Below are 22,699 nucleotides of genomic sequence, written 5' to 3'. Positions count from 1 at the left end.
AAAAATTGTGTTTCACAAACAGAACAATGTACAGCATTAAGGGCACAACAGTAATATATTGTTACTTGTAAAGGTGTGCTTCGGTTTCTTTCGAAATCCGCTCTTGAACCGGACGCGCCATTTTTTTTTTCAAACACAGCTCGATTCGATCAACTCCAAACAATCCCTACTTCAATTCGTTACAGTTACAAATTACAATGTTTCGCACTAAAAGCAGCTAACTAAACCGAGATTAATTTTTCGCATGTCTCAAGGTCGAGGACAATGGCTTCAACCGTTTTTATTGCCAAGAAACCTTACAATCAAATCCCTTTATCGTAAAAACTTCTCATGGTAGTCAGTTGAGGTAAAGTTTCCATTGGATAAACTTTTCATTCATCAGCGACACCTTGCGGTCTGCAGTTTCGCTCTTAACCAACGCCGACAGGTCCTCTGCTTCCAGCCGTTTGACCAGATTGGCGGTAAACTCGCGCACCGGATACAGCAGACGGGTTGACGGTGGTCCTTGGTTTCGCACCGGTGCCGGCACTGCGTAGTCCATGTAGAAGGCGGCCAGATTGACGATACCATACTTCGAGCGCTGCTGGAACCGTTCGACGGTTTCTTTGAGTGCCGTGTACATGTTCCGTACATCCGGCGCCAGCCCTTTTGTCACTGAAAGGTAAGAAAAAAAAAGCATCGGAATAAATCAAATACTTCATTCAACCGGTGGCCACGCATACGGACGCACTTTTCGGGCTGTACTGGTCCAGATCGAACATGTAGTGATAGTAGGACAGCTGCTTGTACAGATCCGTTTCGGAGTACTGCAGGACCAGCAGACCGCGCTGGCAGTGCAAACAGTAGGGATTGTTCTTGCTGGCCACGTGCGCAAACTGGCGCGTGTTTCGGTTGCAGATCGGATTGTCGCACACCATCCACCGCGCGTAGAACCGTTTAATATCGCCCCGGATGGCCAGTGTCAGTTCATTCACGATCGCGGGAATGTACTGCAGTGGAAGCACCGTGCATCCTCCGTCCTCGTTAGCACACCGTTCAAACACCGACCGGTGGCGACCAGCGACTGATGATGGCCGAAATGCACTTGCGACCGTGTTCTTGGTGCGACACCCGACACAAGTGAACTCGAATCGATGGCACAACCGATACCTTTCGGTGGCCGTTTTGATGAGACTTTCTCCATGTTCTCCACCGTGCATACCACCGCTGTCTTGCCCACCGCTGGCACTCAGCAGCGTCCGATACTTGGCCGGATCGAGTCCTAGGCAGATCGCCAGTCGGCACGCGTCCGTGCCCTCGAGCGGTTCACAGATTCGGAACACGACCGGGTGGATCTGTTGAGCCAGATAGTACTCCACATCGACCTGCAGCTTTTCTGCGTTGGCCGGGTCACGCAGCTCGTCGATGTGGTAGGCACGCTTCATAGCCGGGGCCGACGTGCCATCCTGACAGATGATGTAATTTACCATGTCGCCCCGTTTGTAGTTGCGATTACGCTGCCGGTTCATGCGCTTTGCCACCTGGACGTGCGGTAACTGGCCCCCATCGGCATACTCACTCAGGGGCCGCGTAAGCTGCTTGGTGATCTCGAGGAGCTGCAACGACAATGTCCCGGCCTGCAGATCGTCTTTCAGCTTCTCGAGTTGCACGTGAATGTTACCGATCCGATCGTCCATCGGCGCATCGGACAATATCTGGCCGAGGATCATCTTGCCCGCCATCACGGCAATCCGTGACCAATCGCGACGCACAATGTCTAACCCCTTCAGTTCCTGACTGCACACGTAGTCTCCCCCAGTGTCGCCCGGTTTCTTGCTTATCGTCACAGCGGCATACTTTTTCTTCTTCAGCAGCAGCAGATATTTGTAGATCCCGTCCACGTCGAGTTCCAGGCAACGGTACGTCTTGTTGACGTGCTGCTTGATACCGGCCCCGATTCGGAACACCTGCTCGTAGTCGGTGATGTTCGTGTTGATCATGATACTATCCGTGTCGCCGTAGATCACCTGATAGTTCATTCGCTCGACGATCGACTTCGTGTTGAGCAGGATCTCGCGGCCTTTCTGCGTGATCAGCGAGGCCAGATGCTGTGCGTAGAAACGCGACCGCGTGTACCCGAGGCACCCGTACAGCGAGTTTGCCGTCAGTTTGAGGGCCATCTGGCGGATGTGGTACTGCATGGCCAGCTCCGGTGACAAATCGGGCGCCTTCATCAGCTGCTTCACGGCCCGACGGCTTTCGACCAGTTTGCGGATCTGACGCGGCAAAATGCCGATCTCAGTCGTCGCCAGGATGGTCGGCTCGGCGAGTTCTTCGTCACCGCCTTCCCCACCGACCGCCGGCGGAAGGACGGTGGTGAAACAGATGTTGTACTCCTGTATGATGCTCGGGTACAGCGAGTTAAAGTCCATCAGCAACACGAACTTGTCATAGAAACCCTTGATCGGATCTAGCACCAAGCCGCCGGCGTATGCGGCTTTGCTTTTGGGCTTCCTCTTCTCTTCGGTTGCCGCGCCACCATCCTTCCGGGGACCCGTTTGGGGCGGTGCCTTATCGGGCAGAATGTAGTCGCGCTCATGAAATGCGTGGAGCAGCAGGAATTCATTCCGTTCTGCGCGGCCACCGTGAAGGGTGCGGTTCATCAGGTTGCCCGCGATCTGCGTGATCTGCAGGGCAAGTGGCAGCGCATTCAGTTCACACATCAACCGGAGCGTGTAGAAATTGTCCTGCATCGTAAGGCCAACGAGTTGCACCAGGCTGTCCGCTTGCTCGTACATCGTCGGGATCTCATCGAGCAGCACGTCCTTTCGCTCTCCCTCGCCCACCTTCAGCACCTCTGTGCAGAGTGTGTTCAGATCGTAGGCCCGCGAGCGAATCAGCTCCTCGGCCGACGTTTTCACATCGCAAATCATTCGCCCCACAAAGAAATCGTCCACTCGCTTGCTGGCTGGGCTCTTGACCTTCAGCCGACCCACTCGATTCCAGAGAGCCATCTTGGTGGTCATCAGCCGCTGGCAGATCAGATCCAGCTGAAAGTCGTACGAATCGAACGTTACGACCAGATCGGGATCGAGGACCTGGAACGTGGACAGGAACCAACTGAGCAGCGAGCGTTCGCTTTCGCATTTGGTCACCTTCGCCTTGCAGTCAGCCGCATTGAAACCGAGCGGCCAGATTGTGCTAGACGGGCGTGTCACACCGCAGTACTGTCGATTGAACGGTGGATTCGGAGGTGGTTTGTTGAGTGAAAACCGATCGTTCACCAGCATCGTGATCATCGCGATTTCGTTGGTGTTGTTGCGCAGCGTGCTGCGAACGTTGATCGAACAGAGTACGAGTGGAGGCGGAGTGGTTGTTCCAGTTCCGTCAGTGGCCAACGTAACACTGGCCACATCCGGAACGCCCACCTCCAACTTGCACCAGCTCGATTTCGTCTCGCGTTGCGTGGCATTGCGCAGTTCCATCCAGCACGGCCCTTTCACCTTGCGCTCGAGCAGAAACTGTTCCACAACGTTTGTGTTGGTGCCGAAGATGTGCGCGATCGTACGATAGCGGCGGTCGAGCGATGGCGCCGGCAGCTTGGCACTGTACCGGACCTCCAGATACTCGCTCTGTACCGGCACTTGGAGTCCGTTGGTGGCACTCGTGTAGGCAAAGTTCTTGGTTACGACGCGCGTCCGGTACTTGGTGATGTTTAGCTTGTTGCTGATGTCGTTGCAAAACTCGTTGTATACCTCGAGCATGCTCACCGGCTTGTTCGTTTCGGTGTCGCGTTCGCGCGCCAACAGGTACATGCACCGCTCGACGTTCTGAACGTGCACGCAGATCGAACGGAATTCTCGCGGTTTGCCCGGTGTCGGGGTGCGCCCGAAAAGATACAACTCTCCTTGACACTTGTTCGGATCGTTCCACGCGTCCCAGAACCAAAACTTTAGCACCTCCGCTGACGAGCCTCCGTTAACATCACCGCTGTCCGCGGTGCTATCTGGATCGACGATCACACCCATCATCTCATCCTCTTCAATACCTGTAAAAATGTTGTCCCATCCGTGGAGCAGGTTGGCCGAAGCCGCTGGCTCCTCAATCGGCTCCTCTGCCTTAGTCTTGTGGCCGCTCGGGCCCGACGTTATTTCTTCGAAATCATCCTCATCCAGGAAGTGACTTCCGTCAATCGCTGCGACCTCATCGACGGTCACTTCCGGCGGTTCGGTTTGTGTGATCGGTTCCTCTTTCATGATCGGCGCTATCGATGTGTCTTTCTTCTGGGTCGACTGAGCAGACACGGCCGTACTCTTTCTGGCCACCGTTTTCCCTTCCGTCTCTGCGATCACTTTCTGTAGTATCTCCTCGTCGCTGTCCACCTCGTGGTGGGTCGGTTTCGTCTCAGTTTTTTTCAAATGTTTACTCAAATTTTCCATATACCGTTTCATTTCTTCCTCCGCGCTCAGCGTCTTGCGGGGGACCGTTTTCGATTGCAGGGGACGAATCGGCTTCGCCTGCGAGCGCACGTCGTTGGTCGGCTTCGACCCGCCCGCCTCGTTTGTGTCGACTCCAGCCTCCGAGTTGATTTCTCCCAAAATCTCCTGAAGAGCCGCGTCATCTTCAACTGTGGCCTTCGGTGCTTGCTCCCGATTGAAGAAGTTTTTCAACGATTTTCTCCCGGTGGCCGGTGTATCGTCATCACCGTCACCGCGATCACGCGCCCGCTTTGTGCTCTTGCGTCCTTTCTTCTGTTTGCTGCCACTGGGCAGTGCATCGAGTTCATCATCGTCGAAGATTTCGCGACCGTCCTCCACATACCCGAAACCATCTGCAGAACGAGAGGAACCATTGAGAGAATTGGTGAATCAATGCGGAATGGAATCGAAGGTGCAATCATCTTTACTATCGTCTTCCACCCAATCTTCGTTCATGCGCTTGTTGACCAGCTTTGCGTACTCCTTCTCGTCGACCTCATCGTACACGTTCTCGATTTCGTTCACTTCGTACTTGTGCTTGCTGCCAGCCTCTTTCATTTTCTTAAGCCTCTCCAAAGCCGCAAAACGACCCGTCTTGTCGATACGACGTCGTTTCGATCGCTGTTCGGATCCTAAAACAAACCAAAACGTAATCATAATACCGATCTCTCGAACCTGCCGGGAGTTCGATAGTCACCTGGTGAGTCACACATTTTGCACTGCTTGCCTGTTTCGTCAAGTTTAAAATCAGCCACCAATTTTATGAAATGTAAGACATTTAAGCAAACACACCTCTTCCGAAAACGCGCACCGATGACGGCAACGGGATGAACTGCTTCTGTTGTGTTTTGTTTTGGCGCGAACAAAATCGAAGCAACTGGTGCTCGAATCGATTCGAGCAATGCTGCGGGCGTTCTCTGGCGGCACTGCGTGGAAACGTTTTCGCCGCAACCACTTCACAAGCGAAGGTTTACAAAACTATTAATTGGTTTTCCATCGTTCATCGTTACGATAAAATTATAGACATTACGCTGCCACCTTTGAAATGTGTTTCATTTAATGAATGATGATGAGATAAATTTGTTCCTCGAATATAGCAAAGTTTTCTGAGCTGCAACAAGAGGCGGAGAAAATCCGCGTGAAAGCAAGCAGAACACAACAAATAAATATTATACAGTTGCCTTTTAAACTGTAAATCTAAGCAATAACCTGTTGAACAGTTCTGCAACAGCAGAAACACGTACAACATGTGTATTTTAACTGATATATTCGAGCCACATTCTGGCATGTAATTTCAAATAAAATCAGTTTACTGGTCAAAACTCAATGATTAAAATGTGGCCTTCCCTTTGGGGTGAAATTAATAATTTTCGACCGTAATTCGACCATCCTCGCAGGTAAAAATACAAAATCCGTACCCCGTTCTCTGAAATTTGAAATTCCTCTCGGAGGTTTCGCCGCATGACGCCGCAAAAACTTCGCAGCCCGGGCGAACAGTTGCAACTCGCGACAACCCTAGGGTTGTCGCGAGGAGGAACGAGCAGGAACGAGACGGCAGTATGTGCTTCGGATTCGTTTTTAGACAAGCGGAGTGGTGACGCAGGCTGAAAAGTGCTCGGCGATTGGCTGTTTCTGGAGCGTTGTGCGCGAGTGTGACAGAGAGGGGTACAGTTTTCGCCCCGAAAACCGCGAGGTAGAGCGATTTTCCGCCTCTCCAACCATCGCTGCTCTGATCCTAACCTCGAAAGGCGAAAAGGGAAAAGCGATGCTCAGCACCATTTAATGTTATTTAGATTTCTAAGAAGTTTAACCTTTTTTAGTTTTCTAATTAGTATTTAAGGCATCTTATTAAGATTAAACCCGGAACGCTAAGCATAATTTTAATCCTTAAACCGTAAAGAAGCCGCTAGAAGTACTAGAAAGTAAGTACCTGGGACGGAAAGTGGCCAATCGAGCGCGAGAAGGTGGCCAGATTCGCGAGTCTCCGAGGTTTTGGTGGCTTGTGTGGCGGATCCGAATCGCGCGTGGAGAACGTATATTTTGTGCCGTGCCGTGACCGATTCCAGCGGCCCACAAGCATTGATGTCGAAGCGAATCGCGCCAAACGACTTTGTTTTTAAGTAAATTTTCAGTTCTGAACAAGTTTTTTCGTTTCGACGGGCATACCCGAACGTTTGGCTTTCTCTTAGCACCTTCCGGATTACACCGCCATCCGGGTAGGCTATACTCTAGTTTCGGGTATCGGGTATTCGGGAAAATTAGTTTCAAGGGCTCGCAGGCCGGATCCGTTGACACGCGCCTCAGCGGGACCAAACCATACGTTACGTTGCGAGAAGGAGCACCAAGTAGCGCGCGTGTGAATGTGTGTGTTGCTAGCCTAAAGCGAAAGTGAGTAATTGTAGCCGCGTCGACGGAATCGTGGTGCGTTAACCGGATATTGTCACGGGGAAATCCGCGCTCCTGGTAACGCGGAACGGAAATGTCCAACGGAACACACATGCAGAAGCGCTCGTCCGCTCACATTGCGATGCATACAGAAAGACACACTCACAGACTGACGGATTTGATTTTTTTTCTCTCTTCCCTTCACTTCCTGTTGCTGGCGTCCATTTGCGCGTGGCCCACAGTAAGTCAAGCTTAAGGTTTGGCGGACGAGGTGGTCGGATTCGCATCGGAACACCCAACCACAGCCGGCAACACGAATCCCTCAGGCAACGGCGTGTACCACCACCACCTTTCCCATTATCCCGTGGGCCGGAAGAGTGCACCAGCGGCGATAGTGACGACGGCAGCGGCGGGTTCGGGTCGAAAGAAAATGCACCCATCGAAGAAGATGATCGCAGCGGAATTGGACGATCACGAGAAGGGCAAACTGTTCGTAGGTGGACTGTCGTGGGAGACGACGCACGAGAACCTGCAGCGCTACTTTAGCCGCTACGGCGAGGTGATCGACTGCGTGGTGATGAAGAACAACGAGACGGGCCGGTCGCGCGGATTTGGCTTCGTGACGTTCGCCGATCCGGAGAACGTGGACCGGGCGCTCGAGAACGGGCCGCACACGCTCGACGGGCGCACGATCGATCCGAAGCCGTGCAATCCGCGCTCGCAGCACAAACCGAAGCGCACCGGTGGCTACCCGAAGGTGTTCCTTGGTGGGCTGCCGCCCAACATCACCGAGACGGATCTGCGTACTTTCTTCTGTCGCTACGGCAGCGTCATGGAGGTGGTGATCATGTACGATCAGGAGAAGAAAAAGTCGCGCGGGTTCGGGTTTCTGTCGTTCGAGAACGAGGTCGCGGTCGAGCGCGCGACCAGTGACCATTTCGTGCACATCAGCGGCAAGCAGGTGGAGGTGAAGAAGGCTGAACCGCGCGATGGTAACCAGAACAGCAACAACAGCATGAACACGGACTCGTACCAGTGGGGCTCACCGCAGGCGCCGCCGATGGGCAACGGTCAGATGGGCGGTCCCCCGATTAACATGCAGTCGAACATGATGCAGGGCTACCAGAGCTGGGGCGCTTCGCAGCCGCAGCAGGGCTACGGTGGATACGGAGCCGGTGCGGCCGGGGCTGCCAATGCGTACCAGAGCTGGGGAGCTCCTCCGCCGCCGCAACAGTGGGGCAACTACAACGCGACCCCGCAGCAGACCCAAGGCTATGGGGGATACGACATGTACAACAACTCGGGCGCCTCCGGGGCCGGCGGCTACGGATCGGGCAACTGGAACTCGTGGAACATGCCACCCAACACGGCTGGTTCGGCGGCCGGTTCGACGGCGGACATGTACTCGCGCCCGCAGTCGGGTCCGACGGCCGGTCCGGGCGCTTCGGCTGGTCCCACCAGCGGTGGTCCATCGAAACCGGGCTCGGAGTACGGCGGTGGTTCGGCGGCCTACGGTGGTGGAGCGGCAGCAGCGGCGGCTGCGGCTGCGGCCGCCACCGGCTACAATTACTATCAAAACGATCAGAACACGTACAACAATCGGCCCCGCTCGGTGTACGGTGCCGGTAGCGATGCGACCTCGCAACCTCCGTACCAGGCCTTCTAGGTGACGAGTGGCGGCGGCAGTGGCGGCGGCGGTGCATTGGCGACCATCATGGCCAGTGCTGCGCTAACACCACCAGCAGCAGCAGCAGCATCCGCAGCACAACCGCCGCAGTCTATCGTTTCTGGCGCCATGGGGAATTTCGTCGTCTGAGTTTCTGTAGCCAAACCGGTAGCGGATGGACAGGTGACGAATTTTTGCCGGGTGTCCGCGGAGAGAGTAAGTTCGATAGAGGATAATATCAGTGGCAGAGGAAGACGAACCGCACTGTTTGCAAACAGAGAGAGAGAGAGAGAGAGAGAGAGAGAGAGAGAGAGAGAGAGAGAGAGAGAGCGTTGGTGATGGGTGATTGCCCAGCGCAAAACTGTATTTTATTCATTTATTTTTCTTTAACAAATACAAGAAACCACACACAGACATGAGAGGAAATGATGGCGCACTAAAGAATTGCCGCGCAGAATTGGGATTCAGTAGTTTATCCAGCGAAAACGCGATGGAAAGTGTGTGACGGTTTGGAGAGATCAACTCTATAACATATATAAACTATATAATAATTAATAATATACCGGAGTATAGACATGGAAGAGGAGCGATACGGCATAACGCCGGCATGCACACAAGATAGCGGATGAGGGCATATGCCAGCGGTGCGAACACCTGTAAGCTAAACAACAAACCATTCTACAGTAAGAAAAGAGGCAACAACCCGATGGCGCCCGGTCGGAACGAACCTCTTTTTCGCTTCAAACAGAACACTCGTAGAAGAGAGAGGGTGCAAATGTGGACAGAGCGCGAAAAATTAACAAAACACAACCTAATTGGTCGAAGCTAAAAGATGAACAGGATGACGATGGGGACACCAGTTTTCCGGAGTTATCTTACGATTTGAAACGTTGAAGCCACACTGGCGCACCGATGCATGCAGTTTACTATTGGTTTGCTTTATGCTCCCTGTTTTCGTTTTACGAGTTTTAATGGAGGTCGTTGCGAAATATTAGATTTGAATATCATTTTGTTTTTCTGTTCGTACAGAAACTGGCCCTCTGGTTTAAACGTAACAAAAGGATCAAGGAAGGCTTTCAAACCGGAACGGAATCGGTACAAAAATGAGCGTCGAATGAGGTTGCAAAGCGGACTTTGACATTGGAAAATGGAGCCCTCCTTGGGGTTCCTCGATAGTAGTAGGCATTGACTTTGTTGTTCCAATGGTCGTAAAAATCATGATGCGAGGATAGAGAAAAAGACAAAAATGGGTTTACTGTTTACTATCGAAAAAGCTTCTTTCATCGAATTACTTTTTGTGCTTACGGATATATATTATGTATAATGTAACAAATTTTGTACTCTAGCGCCCTACCCACACCTTGTTCAGGTCTCATGATGCCCGCGGCCAATCGCAAGCTTCCAGTAACGGTTAAACACTAAACTACTGTTTGTTTTTATTTTTCACTAGATTTATTCCCTCCTTACGGTTTGGAAAGTTTTCTGTTTTAAGGTTTTACGCAAAACATATTTTACTACACGATACACTTGAGTAAGTAGCGCGAGCGTATGTTGTTGGTTCAGAGAGTTTCTGTAGCTCGGGGGTAGCACACCTAATGTAAAAACAACCAAATCCCGCCTCTCGGATTAGAAGTTTAACGTATTTTTTTTTTGGTATATGACAATTTCAACCAGGTTAAGAATGGTAATTAGACGGTAGTTTAATGTTGTTAAACTCTGCTCTACTCGCAAGGTTAGTTTCGTTCATCTCCTTTTTTCGTTTTGACTAAGAAATTTTGCAATTTGTACTATTACTACAGTAGCGAGAACTTTTATCGTTTGAAGTGATAAGAGAGAGAGAGAGAGAGAGGGAGAAAGAAATATTGAAGTTTAACATTACAAAACGGAGCAGATTTAGTGCGTAGTTCTAGAACAACAAGGCAGCGACAGTTTGGAAGGGACGATTCATTTTAAACGGTAAAATTTCAAGTTATGTCGCAATGCGTCTAGAAATAGGTTCTTCTGTTTTCATTCTGTGTCTATGGTATGCTGCCATACCGGATGACAAACCACATGCTTTCATGCCACGTTCTGTACATTTTTTGCTTTCTTTTTAATACATATATTGCTATCACTCAATATATACCGTAGAATATGATATTTTTTTTTATCTTCTACCAAATTTTTCTCACCACATCGTGAACTGCCCAACTTCCGCTTGCGTAATGGATGTTTCTTCGCGAGATATGATCAGTTTTACTCACTAATAAGCGCCACAACAAACAAATTACAAGTAGCAAAGGAAGGATTAATTGTATTACAACACATGATAATTCACTATCAAACCCGCCTTAATCAAACTCGATAAGTGGTAAACGATAAGAGAGAGAGAGAAGAGAGGAAACTGATATTTTGTATCTTTAGGAACAACCGGGGAAAAACGAGTGCAAACGCCAAGGATTTTCGTTTTACTTTTACGAGCTCTGTGAAGCTGAGCTCGGAACTCCTAACATTAACTTCTACCAAACACGTCTAGGAATCAACTCAGCCACTCACATACGCAAACACAGAAACACACATGTTGTAGAGAAAGCTGTTTTAAGGAATTACTTTTGTAAGGTTGATGTTTAATGTGTGTGTTTTAAAGAGTTTGAGAAATCGCTTCCGACCGAATGCGGGAGCGCAAAATTAGGATTTGTTGGAAACGTTAGCTGTATGGAGTTGCTCATTTATTAAAAGATACACATATTAGAGAACAAAACGGTAGTGCTAACCTAGCTAGAGTATGTACGAGTGAGGAAGGGACAGACAATTAGGCAGAGAGATCGCACGCGCGAGAGAGAATAGAAAGATTGAATCGATATGTAATACTTAAAAGAATCAAGCCAAGTAATTGAAAGGAGGTAGCGGAAGCTAAGGAAATAATACCGCAGTGTAAAGCTAGCCAAAACAATCAGCGCCCTTTCAGTTGGTGAAACCTTAAGCAGAAAAAGAACCGTTCGTTTTTTTAAACAACTTGTAAAGAATGTGAAACATACAATAGTTAAGACATAGGCCAACCCATCGGGGTGTGAGTTTTCACCTCGTTTTCCGGTATCGAATACCCCCACACCCACACATGCCACGGGAGAATATTGCCTATCGCCTAATCTTACGATGGGCTCGACCGGAAAAAGGAAATAGTTAGAAATTAATCATTGTTCCCCACCTTGTTGTTGTTGTTCCTACTGGCGCACGGCACATGCTCGTTTCCTTCTTATAAAACAATGCATAAGACAGATCCGTTACTCTAAACTTTTATGTTCCTCTCTATTCGCGTTCGTGATCATGCGCGATCTGGTTGCGTTCCGGTTTACTTTTTGTTTGTATACTAACTTGCCTAATGTTGTGAACAGAGTTGTGTGAAGTGAATTTTAAGAGAAAAGGCCCAGAAATGGCGTTCCCACTGGAGAGGGGGCGAGTGAAAATGGTGTTTGTGTGTTTGTGTGCTACCCGAGATCCGCCAGAGGAGACAGAGAGTTATGTTACGTTTATTTGGCTATAATTTGTATTTGCTAACTTTTTTTTCTTTCCTCTTCCGTACGATAATGCGCTAATGTGTAACGCAAAGACGAGAAAACCCGCTATTGGCGCGTACCTACGACATGTGTAGTCGACAAAAATGAAACATGATGCCCGTCCTTTCGTCCACACCGTAAATTAGAGTTGTGTTTTTAGTGTTTTACCAGCAAACCAAACCTTTTCGTTTCTTCTCTCGGCCTAGAGGGGTGCGTGTGCGTGTGCTCTGCGTTTCGGGGCTCTCAAATCAGTTTGGCAGGGAAAGCAGACTTTTAAGTTCAGCATGGTACGGTAGAAACAAATTGTACAGTAGTAATCTGAAGAAAGAGGGTACTATTTCAACGCCGAGTTCACCGTGGAACTCCTGGAACCGAAAGGACTGAAGATAAATTTAACTACTCCTTCCAACTGTGAAGGGAACTCCCGCCTGAGTTTACCATCGTCGTTAAGTTTCGAAGTTAAGCTTACCGTAAGAGGATCATTTCTAAGATCGATGTGATTATAAATAGTTTGTTTTTCGTTAGCCTTTTCTTTTCTTTTAAATTAAAATCAAAGATCGAGTACTCGTACACGAAGCAAAAATTGAAAACAAAACTTTACACTATAATAGAGCAGAGTAGTGTGTACAAGACCACCCTACGGGCGCGGAGATATTGAAGGCTAATTTTTAAAGTATATAAATAGAAAGCTAAATAATAAAATCGGATAAATAGAAACCATGTTGTTAGCACGGTAGTAGCAGGAGCAAACGTAAAATGTTTAACTTAACAAAAAATAAACAAAAAACGGAAACAAACAAACACACAGAGCCCAAGTTTGGCCTCTTTAAACAGTGCATATAAGAAATAGATTTAGTTTGTGCGAAGCAACGAACGGAAAGTAAGATTAAAAGCTTAAGGGTAAATCTTCAGATTGTAAGAGAGGAGCAGGAACGTTGAAAGAGCAAAACGAAGGTACGCGGACTGTGAGAGTCCTCGACAACAAGGGCTGACCCACGCACACGCATGTCTCGCACGCATCACAGAACCGCGACATGATATATGGATGGAAGCAACAACGAGAGGAGCCTCACGATCAGCTTCTTTTCGCCCACTGGTAGAGCAATCGATATCAGACAGGTTGGGGCGCTACAAAGTAAAGTCTTAAGAAATTGGTTGAACCTCGGCAACCTTGCGGGGTTTTATCGTCCCCACAAACGTTCGGAGTCACGTAACATGAGATAGCAGCGTGAAGTACTCCGTGCTGAACGTTCGCTGCAAACAAATCAATTATGGAAGAGTGCGAATTCGAATCGAGTTATATTTTATCGTTCTTTCCAAAAGCCGGTATCGTTTTTGTAGTACGTTTCGCTGCTTTAATGTATTGTTTCTTCGCCGCTGTTTTTTTTTCATTTACCTTTCTCTCCCTGGACAAGGGCGTGTTGTGGCGTAATTGAGGTTTTTGTTTTTCATAAACAATTTTGCTCGTTTCTTTTTTCATTTTATTATTTTTATCCTCCTTTTTGTATTAAACTTACAGAATTTAATAAATCAATACATTTAATAATCAACGTGTATTTTGTTTTGCTTTTTTATCTATCGGTTTTCTTGCTTCTCGTGTGTTGCTCATAATTTATTATTTAGGTACAGCAGTTGCTGGACTGTGAATGTTGGATGTTGGAGGGGTTCCGTTTCTTCGCGCATTGTGTTGACCGCTTTCGATTCAGTTCCACTGCTGGTTCCGGTCAAGCAACTCCTCTTCGAGTATAGTACGGATGATGATAGTACGAGGTGTACATTTTGTGTTAAATCATGCGCCTGGCAGAATGGTGGATGACGAAATGGTCACCGAAAAGCCAAACGAGCAGCCTACATCAACTTGTGTAGCCCCTGGGCAGCAGCAGTGTGCGAGAGGTGTGGTAAAACTTTAAACAGTGTTAAGGCCAAGCGACTGGATATTTACTGTTTAAGCAAATAGTCCGAGTAAAAAATTAAAATAATAGAACAAATGGTAAAAATGTAAGATGAAATTGAAAAGACTGGTTAATATCAATTTTGAATTTAAGAAGCCGTAATTAGTAAGCAGAGTGTAAGGAAAGGGACAAACAAAAGGGAAAAATCTAAAGCTAACGATCAATAAACTAAATAAGACAAAGTGCAGATTAATATTAACTTTCAAAACTCAAAAATTCAAACCGAACGGTTAGAGCGGGCTACAAGGATATTAGAGGTAAATAAAAATTCTATACACAAATTCTATTAAGAGGTAATAACAACAAGGCAACGGTGAACTTTTTATGGAATAACATGTAACTCGCATAAGTTGTTTAAAGTGGGGTACGAATTCGAACTCCATTATCAGTACACAGGATAATACACTCTAGCGCCAACCGTCTCCCCAGAGACCAAACACAGACCAGCACCACGGTCTGTCGTTTTGGGGCCTTTTCCAATTTTCACGCTCACCAAGTCCGGTCTCCCTTCAGAACAGATGTAATAAGAGTTACAATAAAGTAGGGCAACAGACATGATATGAAGTTTAGCAAAAGTCGAAATATCCGTTAAGGTGTCCCTTTAAGATGTTACCTACTTCCGAAATGGCACTACGACTGCGGCGCTCGATGCTTGTTGACATTTGTTTGATAAGGCGCACCTCTATCTTTTAACACGTACCCGTTTAAGGCGAAAGGAAGGAGTTTGATAAATTTGCAAACCTCGTTTTTTATGGTGTTCGCGTGACCACACTGAAGCGTACCGGAGTTATACGGTAGGAATTGCGTACGCAATCGCAAACCAAAGGCGGAACCCGGGGACAATTTAAGTAAAAACGTAAACTGAGGCAAGGCTGTGGATTAGTTTTTGACAAAGTCAGTCCTACGAGATAAGGTATTTTGTTTCTCTGTTGAGCCCCGTCTGTTTTTCATTTTGATGTCGGTCGTTTACAACACACCCGTTCCGGGTTTGTCTAGTTAGAACGTAGGAACGGTCGTAGAGCATAAGCAAAGGAACGTGTACGTTAATTTAAAAGAAAAAGTAATTAAAGAGAGCAACCGTTAAGAAATGTAATTACGACTAGAAACGAAACGCAAAACACGCGCAGACGCAGCCACACGTACACAAGTTATAGTGTTTTAAGCAGAGCATATATTTTTGAAGGAAACAAATAACACATTTTGTCAATAGCTTCTAATTCACAGGCCTTTCGGTAGTGGTTGGGTGCCTCTGACAGTGCGGCGTGGTTCCCTTGCTTGCCTAGGGTTAGTTCATGTTGCGCTCGTGGAGATTGTGATCCACGGGAGCTGTCTGCTGTTTAGTATGTTTAAGAGAAAGAGAGACGGTCCCAGCATAAATGATTTCCAACCATCCCCAGACACACAGATTAGCGTTAAGCTACATTTTAAAGCGACACCCTGCGGAGTGTTAATCCGAGATCTTGCCGATCGTGCGGTGCGTTTGTTGAAGAAAACACTGTCAGTGGATCCCTCGCACAATGTGGCTGCATATTGCATAATTTATGTATTTTGTACACGATTGTAAAACGGACCGAGATGGTGCGAACCTGATGCGGTGATGATCGACCTGTACTATACCGAAGAGGAGAAAGTGGAACCAAACTGTGGAACTCGAACAGATTCTTTTACTTTCAAAGCGCGGAAAATCAACATTTTACTTCGATAGAAACATTTTAAAAAGTAAATCCAATCAAATCAACCTCTCAAGCCCTATACAACGGTGTGTCCGACTACACGAAGTGAAGGAGTCACTAATCCATATTGTTTAAAGTATGTAGTAAATACGCAACAGTTAAGGCAACAGGCACGCAGGAGTGCATTACGGATAGCAACGGGCATCAAGAGAGTCATACTCATACAGAATACATACTTACTTATAAAATTAGTTGTTATACAAGAACAAAACCAAAACATACAAAAACGAAAAAAACGAAACAAACGATTCTACAAATACACACATATACTGGATGGATTTAGAAAATGAGAGAAAGTAAATTTCTTTTTGACATTGCCTTATTAACATTAACAAATCAAAGAAGCGGACAACTCTAGTGTGGGTTACAGAAACGTCTAGAAAGAACATTAACGAGTTGCGATTACTGTGGCTTTCCACACAGGGATGAAAATAGTAATTATTGGAAGATTTCGAAAAGTAAGGACGGAAGGAAGTTTAGCCCTTATCAAACCAATACTTCTCGGCTGCAAGTAGTAAGATGTACATGTAGCCTACATACAGAACAAAACTCTTCATGCACACAAGAGGGTCAGAATCTAATGAAAAAGACACCATTTAATTAGAAACTCGAACCATAGGCACACACATAGTTTAAAGAAACATCATTCTGATAACCAGCATTAACCAACCTGTTGATACTCGAACACCCTGGGAGCGAAAGTCTCTTCATTGAAGCGCATCGTGGCAATACGCGTCCGGCTGTAGGAAGTTGTACAGCAAAGGGATGGTTGATTTCGGATGTGGATTAAAAGTCAGTAAAACCGGGAGACTCAATGTACACGTAATAGCCAATCATTCTCACCACACAACCAAATATATATACACACAAGATCCCTTCTGGTCACTCCCGGTCGCGAATGGAATGTTTGCCGCAATAAAGCCCAGAACAACTTCAACTTTTTGTGCGAAAGATGCTGTAAACAAACAGTAACCAAACTACTATACAGTACAGAGGGCAGGGCATTTACGGAAGAACGAACCTATAGGGTGCACTATATTTAATCGCTGAATAAAAGGAAATAACTAAATATAATACATATAATATCAATGTACTTTAAACGTAACTCTGCAGTTATAAATTAGGCATACCACAACATTGAATAAGGAATGAAAATATGTATTAAAAACACAATACTTTTAATGAGATACGGTGGTAGATTTGGTTTATCGTGTAAGACAGAATGTGCAGTAACATATAAACGCATTTAACATATAGGTTCACACTGAACGCTACAAAAACAAACATACTGTATAACTGAGCAAAGCGATCCCATTTAGAGTTGGTCCCAGTTGGAGAACGGAAACCCCATATGAAGAAGTTGGAGGGCGAATAAAGGATTAAACTTGAGGATTAAGCTGAAGGGCGCTAGTTATCCGAGTTTGGGTTCGTCGTTCGTTGGTTCGACAACTTTATTACACGTTGTGTGTTTTTACACCTATTCCCCTTGCTCTCAAACCCGTACCCGTAATACCCGTAATCCAACCCAGAAAGTAGATGAAACCTAGAGACGGAGAGTATCTGATACACGTGTAAGTCCCTTCGAAACAGTTACACAGCGTAAAGTAACAACTGTTTGAATGGCGAGTGTACGTGTTTTTAGAATACTACTTGCATCCTCAATTACAATTAAGTTCCCTTAAGTACACAATCGACAGTTACTACGTAAGTATCTACGCAAGGCAAACAGAAAACTAGTTTTTGGTTTGTGAGCAGCCAGAAGCAATGTATAAAAAACCAGTTCTAGTAACGTTTGATGGGTATTTAGGCGGCTGGGGAGCCGCCGACTCGTAGCACGTCGTCAAAACGTCATACAAAACACGACGACACGGTTATGATTTGATACTGAGCAGCAACCAATCGATGGAGATCTAATTTACTCTCCAAACACAGGCACGTTGAGAGAAAGTATTCACCCAATTTTACTTTCATCCCTTACCACAAACTCTGGAAAGATCAGCATGGGCCAGATGGGGTTATTATGAGTACAACAGCAAACAAACGGAAAATGAAGAGAAAATGCAAATAAAAATAAAACTGATTGTTTGTATGGAAAAAGTAATGAAACTTTTTTTCTCGCGTGCAGCAACAATTGATGACATTGTGGTGCTGTTGCTTGTTTCGTTCGGCATTTGAGTCGTTTGCACAGCTGGTAAAGGTGACTGAGGGGGTTGATTTAGTTCCACAGTACCACTCTGTAAAAGAACGCAATGTGGCTAAGATCGGTGGCCGCCATCATTATCACTAGCCTGCAACTCAAACCAACGGGTAATTCGGGGCGTTTGTCATATTTTCTTGTCGACTTTGGTGATTCGTTTCGTTATTGCTTCAGAAAAGAGTCCAACTGCTCAGCAAGATTGTCCCTCCAAGAAGGCCGATCGTTACGGTAATCCGATCGTGGACGTACTCCCAAAACACTACCGTTGGCCCAACGCTACGGTACCGTACTTAATCGCTGATGGGTTTGGTGAGTTAAATCGCCTACGTCGAGTGTAGAGAGAGAGAGAGACTGGTTGTAACGATCGTTTCAGATTTGCAAGAAGTAGCTACCATTTCGAAGGCGATGGAAACCCTAGAAAACGTATCCTGTGTACGATTTGTACGAAGATCGCACCAGAATAACTATTTGCTTGTAACGAATCAGATGGAAGGTGGGTGCTGGGCTGATACGGGCCGCCAAAGGCAACCTCCAACGGTATGCATGCGGACGATCCTTTAGCGGAGGTTAGATGATTTATCACTGTTACTGCTTTCCCTGTTCGAAGTATCTGAACATCCCTCACGAGTGTACACACAACTTGGGTACGGTCCTCCACGAGCTGATGCACGTGCTGGGTTTCCTCCATCAGCATACGCGACCGGATCGTGATCGGCACGTGTGTATCCTGTACGAAAACGTGGTCCCAGAGCCGGGCGCATTGTACAACTACGAGATCGTCGAGCCGTCGACTGATCTGGCCTTCCCCGTACCGTACGACTACGAAAGCATTATGCACTACCGACCGGACATGTACAGCATTGAACCGGGCCGTCTGGTGACGATGGTACCTCAGAAACCGTGGATCGGCACGAAGATAGGACACCGCGATCGGTTGACAGAGTTTGACGTATTGGCCATAAACTTCCTCTACTGTGTCTAAACAAAGCCCACTGATTGTGTTCGTTTAGTCTGCAATACTCCATCTGTCTTCTAATGACGCAGATCAGTGTGATCGAGAGCGTTGAGGTAACAACATTGCTGGGTGATAATGCTTCGCTCGTTGGCAGTCTGGTTGCTACTTGGCTCGTGCGCCACAGCGGACTTGATCCCGATCGATCTTTCTATTTTTGGAACCACACTGTACCGGTTGATCGATACCTCTATCGGTAAGAGCTTACTACCCGGGACCGGGGAAAAGGATGACATTTGATGTGCTCCTAGACGTGCTCGTGAGAAACCATGATCTATCGTCCGGTGTGGAACCCTGGGAGTTGGGTAATCTCGTTGGTGGCGATATGAGGCTACCAAGACCCCGATTTGCAATGGCCTTGGCCGGGAGTCCGTCTGCGGCGTACCGTTGGCCCAATGCGACCGTCGTCTACTCGATCGATGGAAACTTTAGTACGTATTCCGATTAATTCAACGCACGTGTGCAGCCGTTGATGCGGTATCTTACCCTCCGAGGCAGATTCTTCCGAGCTGGAGTTTATCAACGGGGCCATGCGAGAGTTCGAACGGCTCACCTGCGTGCGGTTCCGTCGGCGTAGAATCGGATCAACGGAAGACGTGGCGTTTGTGTCGATCGATAACACCGATGCCGGTTGCTGGAGTGATGTGGGGCGTGGTGTTGGACGTACGATCGTCAATCTGCAGCCCGGTTGTGCCAATTCACTCACCACACCGATCCACGAACTGATGCACTCGCTCGGGTTCTACCACGAGCATAATCGGCTGGATCGAGATCGTTATGTCACCGTACTGTACGATAATATGAGCCCCGATTATGGTGAGAGAATATTTGTCAGAGGAGTGAAAAAACGGTTACCCCAGCGCGCTTCATTGCCACAGCCTTGCAGAGTAACTTCGATCTGGTTGATCCTGGAAATACGACCACGTACAATGTACCGTACGACCTCGGCAGCATAATGCACTATCGGCGGAACGCTTTTTCAGTTCGTCCTGACGAGCTCGATACGATGCGCCCGACAGTGCCGTGGGACGGTGAGATTGGACAACGGATGACCCTTACCTGGTACGATGCGCTCCTGATCAACATCATGTACTGTGGGGTTCCGGTACCAAGGGAACCTCTGCCGGTTCCGTCCCGGTGGATCCCGGCGAGGGCACACGGCAGACCGGACGGCTTTCGCTTCCGACGGCACTTGCGCAACTAATATGACTTCTCTTTTAACTTTTCACTTTTACGTTAATGTTGTTGAATGTAGAAAAGCAGCGTTACGTTACGAAATGACAGAACACAATAAAAACTGTTACCGAATGTACTTACGGTTGCGGTCCGGAAATCCTAAACAGTTCCTTGTTCGCTGAACCCCTGACATGGTGGATGTGTGAATTGTATCCATTTTCGCAAAGAAGCTTCAGCCACGCGAAACGGACCCGAGTGCGGAGTTCTTAGAGCCTGTCAGAGACAGATTCGCTTCCTGTTCCGTCCGTGAAATCGGTCCAGATCGGTGCAGCGAGCGGGAAAAGTTCAAGTGAAATAATTAACTGTTCGGTGCAGAAGCACGAGCATCAAATTAGTATCTTTCATAAGTCGGCCTAGAGAGACTGAAGCAGCTCGTTTTATTCTTTTTTTGGAAAAGCAACAATGTTCACGTTGAAAGGTCTCTCGTTTTGCTTTTTATGTAATCTCTTTGCAGTATTATATCGTATTCGCAATATTTGAAGACAAAATAGGGAAATTATTAGTATTATTTTTTTGTACAGTGTTTGCTCGTTTTGAGTAACAGCAAAACCATTTTCTGTATATTGTTCATTTGCACATTTTTATTCGATAGTTTTATTTACTTCCACACAGACTCGAATGCATTATGTCACCATTATTTTTCTTTTATGCTTTTCATGTTCAATCCTGTTCTATATTGTTTCGTTTCGATTTGCTTTTACAAAACTTAAAGTATGGGAAAAAATTTAAAACAAAATAAAGCATGGCAGTGGCAAAGCATCCGACCACAACCGGTGGTTCGAAATGAATCGTTCAACTAATCCACTCGTCGATTTCGGAAGTTTGCCGCATGTTATGCATGACTTGTTCCGTGAATCTTGACCGAAACCGAAAACCAAGTTTCTTCGCAGAATTTTCCGAACCAGCCGTTCCCGGCGATTCCCCAGAATCCTGTGTGTGCCTTATGGTCCGCCGTCCGTCGAAAGTGATTCGTGTCGCTATGTTGTCGAGCAGTGGCCCCGGAGGTTCCCGGAGGGAATTTCCCGGACGATTTTGAGCGAGGTTTTCCGTCGATGCGTATTCAAAAACGCGCTCCCGGTGAAAGCCTTCGGTGGGACCTCGGTTTGGGAGTTAATTATCGTTCGTTTGTTGGATTCGAAAATTGTGTTTTCGTGTCGAATGTGTTTGGGCCGCTCACGATCCACGGTGCGTCGAATCGGCCCCGACACACGGGGGGAAAGTTTGTGGCAAAGTTTTATTAATTTATTTCGACCTTTTGAACTGCTCTGAAGAATGTTGTTCCCGAGAGTGGAAAACAAGGTTCCTGGGGCCACCGATGCCCGAAGAACATACATTTCTCGGCTCGGCTCGGAGGGCCAGCGGTTGGGAGATTAAAAGGACCGCAGGAGGTGGACACGGGTGTACGTGCGTGCATCGTGTGCGATTCCAAGTCTAACCCCAAATTCAATGAAATAGATTTCGGGCAGACCGAAGCGAGCGGCTCCGTTGGCTGGGGACGAGTTTTCATAAAGGGATAATGCTTGTTAGTGGCATGATTAACACATCGTATGCATGAAAAGTCCATTTCCGAGTAACGGACCCTTCGTTCGGTCGTTCGGTCCCTTGTGGTCAATGCGGGCGAACGGTATGGGGCCGGTGCTTTTGGTGCGAGCCAAAGGGATCACCGTGACCCACTCCGTCTCGGAGTTTGGGTTCCACAATGGATCAAAAATTTGTCATAAATTATCCGCTACAATGGACCTCGTAGCAAAACGAATGTTTAAGGATTTCAATTCGGAACTGCCAGTGACGTAGTAAATTCGTAGTAAAGGATTCGCAAGCAATGGAGCGTTTTATTGTGGAAGTTCCCGAAAGGTTGGTTCGTTTCGTTTAGAGATATCCTTTCGATGGGGTCATACTGAAACTTTTCTCCCAAATGGGAAAATACTATTATAAACGATATTTTCGAAGTAAATAAGAGTATCAAACCGTACTGTTTATTAAAACGTCGGCTTTCACGCTTAGGTTCACTATTTGCCCGCCTCGAACCAGCCAGGTTTATGTTTACTTGTGAACTTTTCCAAAAACCGTGGCCGTTGTTCGAAAGTAAGCAAAGTAGCAAAACGTGGCGGCAACACACTGGTATCCTATGGCCGGGAAAGTTTCGCCAAGGTAAATGGTAAACATTTCGAACGCAGCTAATGGCCAAAGAAAAGAGTTTGCAACGGACTGAGACTCGTTTGTTTGCCTTGCCGCGCGGATGTTGTTTTTCGTGTTCGCACTGTAGTTTTCCGGTTGGTCACAGCAGTGCACGAAGTCCGCGCCACACAAAACTGCGGTGTCGAGATGGAGTGTTAAAAGAGAAGTTATGATCTGCCGATTTCATAAAGCTAGGTGCTGTGAGATCGATCGACAATTTGCATTGTTAACAAAAAACGTTGAATATGTTTGAAAATAGATTTTACTTGAATAAAAGATCATGTTTATAAGTTTGTTTAAAATATTCTTTAACAATCTTTTACGACATCGAAGAAGGATGCATATTG

The 22,699-nt window shown here is 47.1% G+C and overlaps 4 protein-coding genes across 4 annotated transcripts; 3 read left to right on the top strand and 1 right to left on the bottom strand.

Moving 5' to 3' along the window:
* Positions 1–337: 337 nt before the first annotated feature.
* LOC131210967 (DNA polymerase alpha catalytic subunit) lies at positions 338–5,235 on the bottom strand. The gene is made up of 4 exons (XM_058204300.1): positions 5,155–5,235; positions 4,886–5,089; positions 731–4,810; positions 338–654 (listed from the first exon to the last, which is right to left on the bottom strand). Exons 1-4 carry the CDS (start codon positions 5,168–5,170, stop codon positions 338–340), a joined length of 4,617 nt encoding a protein of 1,538 aa, XP_058060283.1. The 5' UTR covers positions 5,171–5,235.
* A 1,010-nt stretch (positions 5,236–6,245) lies between these two features.
* On the top strand, positions 6,246–8,654 carry LOC131212452 (heterogeneous nuclear ribonucleoprotein 27C). Its single transcript, XM_058206320.1, has 2 exons — positions 6,246–6,379; positions 7,085–8,654. Exon 2 carries the CDS (start codon positions 7,273–7,275, stop codon positions 8,506–8,508), a length of 1,236 nt encoding a protein of 411 aa, XP_058062303.1. The 5' UTR covers positions 6,246–6,379; positions 7,085–7,272; the 3' UTR covers positions 8,509–8,654.
* A 9,324-nt stretch (positions 8,655–17,978) lies between these two features.
* Positions 17,979–18,908, top strand: LOC131207159 (high choriolytic enzyme 1-like). The gene is made up of 4 exons (XM_058199770.1): positions 17,979–18,036; positions 18,101–18,235; positions 18,300–18,463; positions 18,534–18,908. Exons 1-4 carry the CDS (start codon positions 17,979–17,981, stop codon positions 18,906–18,908), a joined length of 732 nt encoding a protein of 243 aa, XP_058055753.1.
* Positions 18,909–19,016: 108 nt separating this feature from the next.
* On the top strand, positions 19,017–20,142 carry LOC131207158 (hatching enzyme 1.2-like). Its single transcript, XM_058199769.1, has 4 exons — positions 19,017–19,134; positions 19,190–19,369; positions 19,437–19,754; positions 19,817–20,142. Exons 1-4 carry the CDS (start codon positions 19,017–19,019, stop codon positions 20,140–20,142), a joined length of 942 nt encoding a protein of 313 aa, XP_058055752.1.
* The last annotated feature ends 2,557 nt before the right edge of the window (positions 20,143–22,699 follow it).

Source organism: Anopheles bellator, chromosome 2 (genome assembly GCF_943735745.2).
Source record: "Anopheles bellator chromosome 2, idAnoBellAS_SP24_06.2, whole genome shotgun sequence".
Classification (NCBI taxonomy): Eukaryota; Metazoa; Arthropoda; class Insecta; order Diptera; family Culicidae; genus Anopheles; species Anopheles bellator.
This window is presented reverse-complemented; position numbering and strand designations above follow the sequence as displayed.

Bases quoted from the DNA above. Each gene is read 5' to 3' on its own strand.
- LOC131210967 (XM_058204300.1), bottom strand. The intron at 4,811-4,885 runs GTAAAGATGATT...CTCGTTCTGCAG, and splicing joins AGATTGGGTGGAAGACGATA to ATGGTTTCGGGTATGTGGAG. The intron at 655-730 runs GTGCGTCCGTAT...CTTACCTTTCAG, and splicing joins GGACCAGTACAGCCCGAAAA to TGACAAAAGGGCTGGCGCCG.
- LOC131212452 (XM_058206320.1), top strand. From the start codon at position 7,273: ATGCACCCATCGAAGAAGATGATCGCAGCGGAATTGGACGATCACGAG.
- LOC131207159 (XM_058199770.1), top strand. From the start codon at position 17,979: ATGTGGCTAAGATCGGTGGCCGCCATCATTATCACTAGCCTGCAACTC. The intron at 18,037-18,100 runs GTAATTCGGGGC...TTATTGCTTCAG, and splicing joins CCTGCAACTCAAACCAACGG to AAAAGAGTCCAACTGCTCAG. The intron at 18,236-18,299 runs GTGAGTTAAATC...CGATCGTTTCAG, and splicing joins CTTAATCGCTGATGGGTTTG to ATTTGCAAGAAGTAGCTACC.
- LOC131207158 (XM_058199769.1), top strand. From the start codon at position 19,017: ATGCTTCGCTCGTTGGCAGTCTGGTTGCTACTTGGCTCGTGCGCCACA. The intron at 19,135-19,189 runs GTAAGAGCTTAC...ATGTGCTCCTAG, and splicing joins GTTGATCGATACCTCTATCG to ACGTGCTCGTGAGAAACCAT. The intron at 19,370-19,436 runs GTACGTATTCCG...CCTCCGAGGCAG, and splicing joins CTCGATCGATGGAAACTTTA to ATTCTTCCGAGCTGGAGTTT.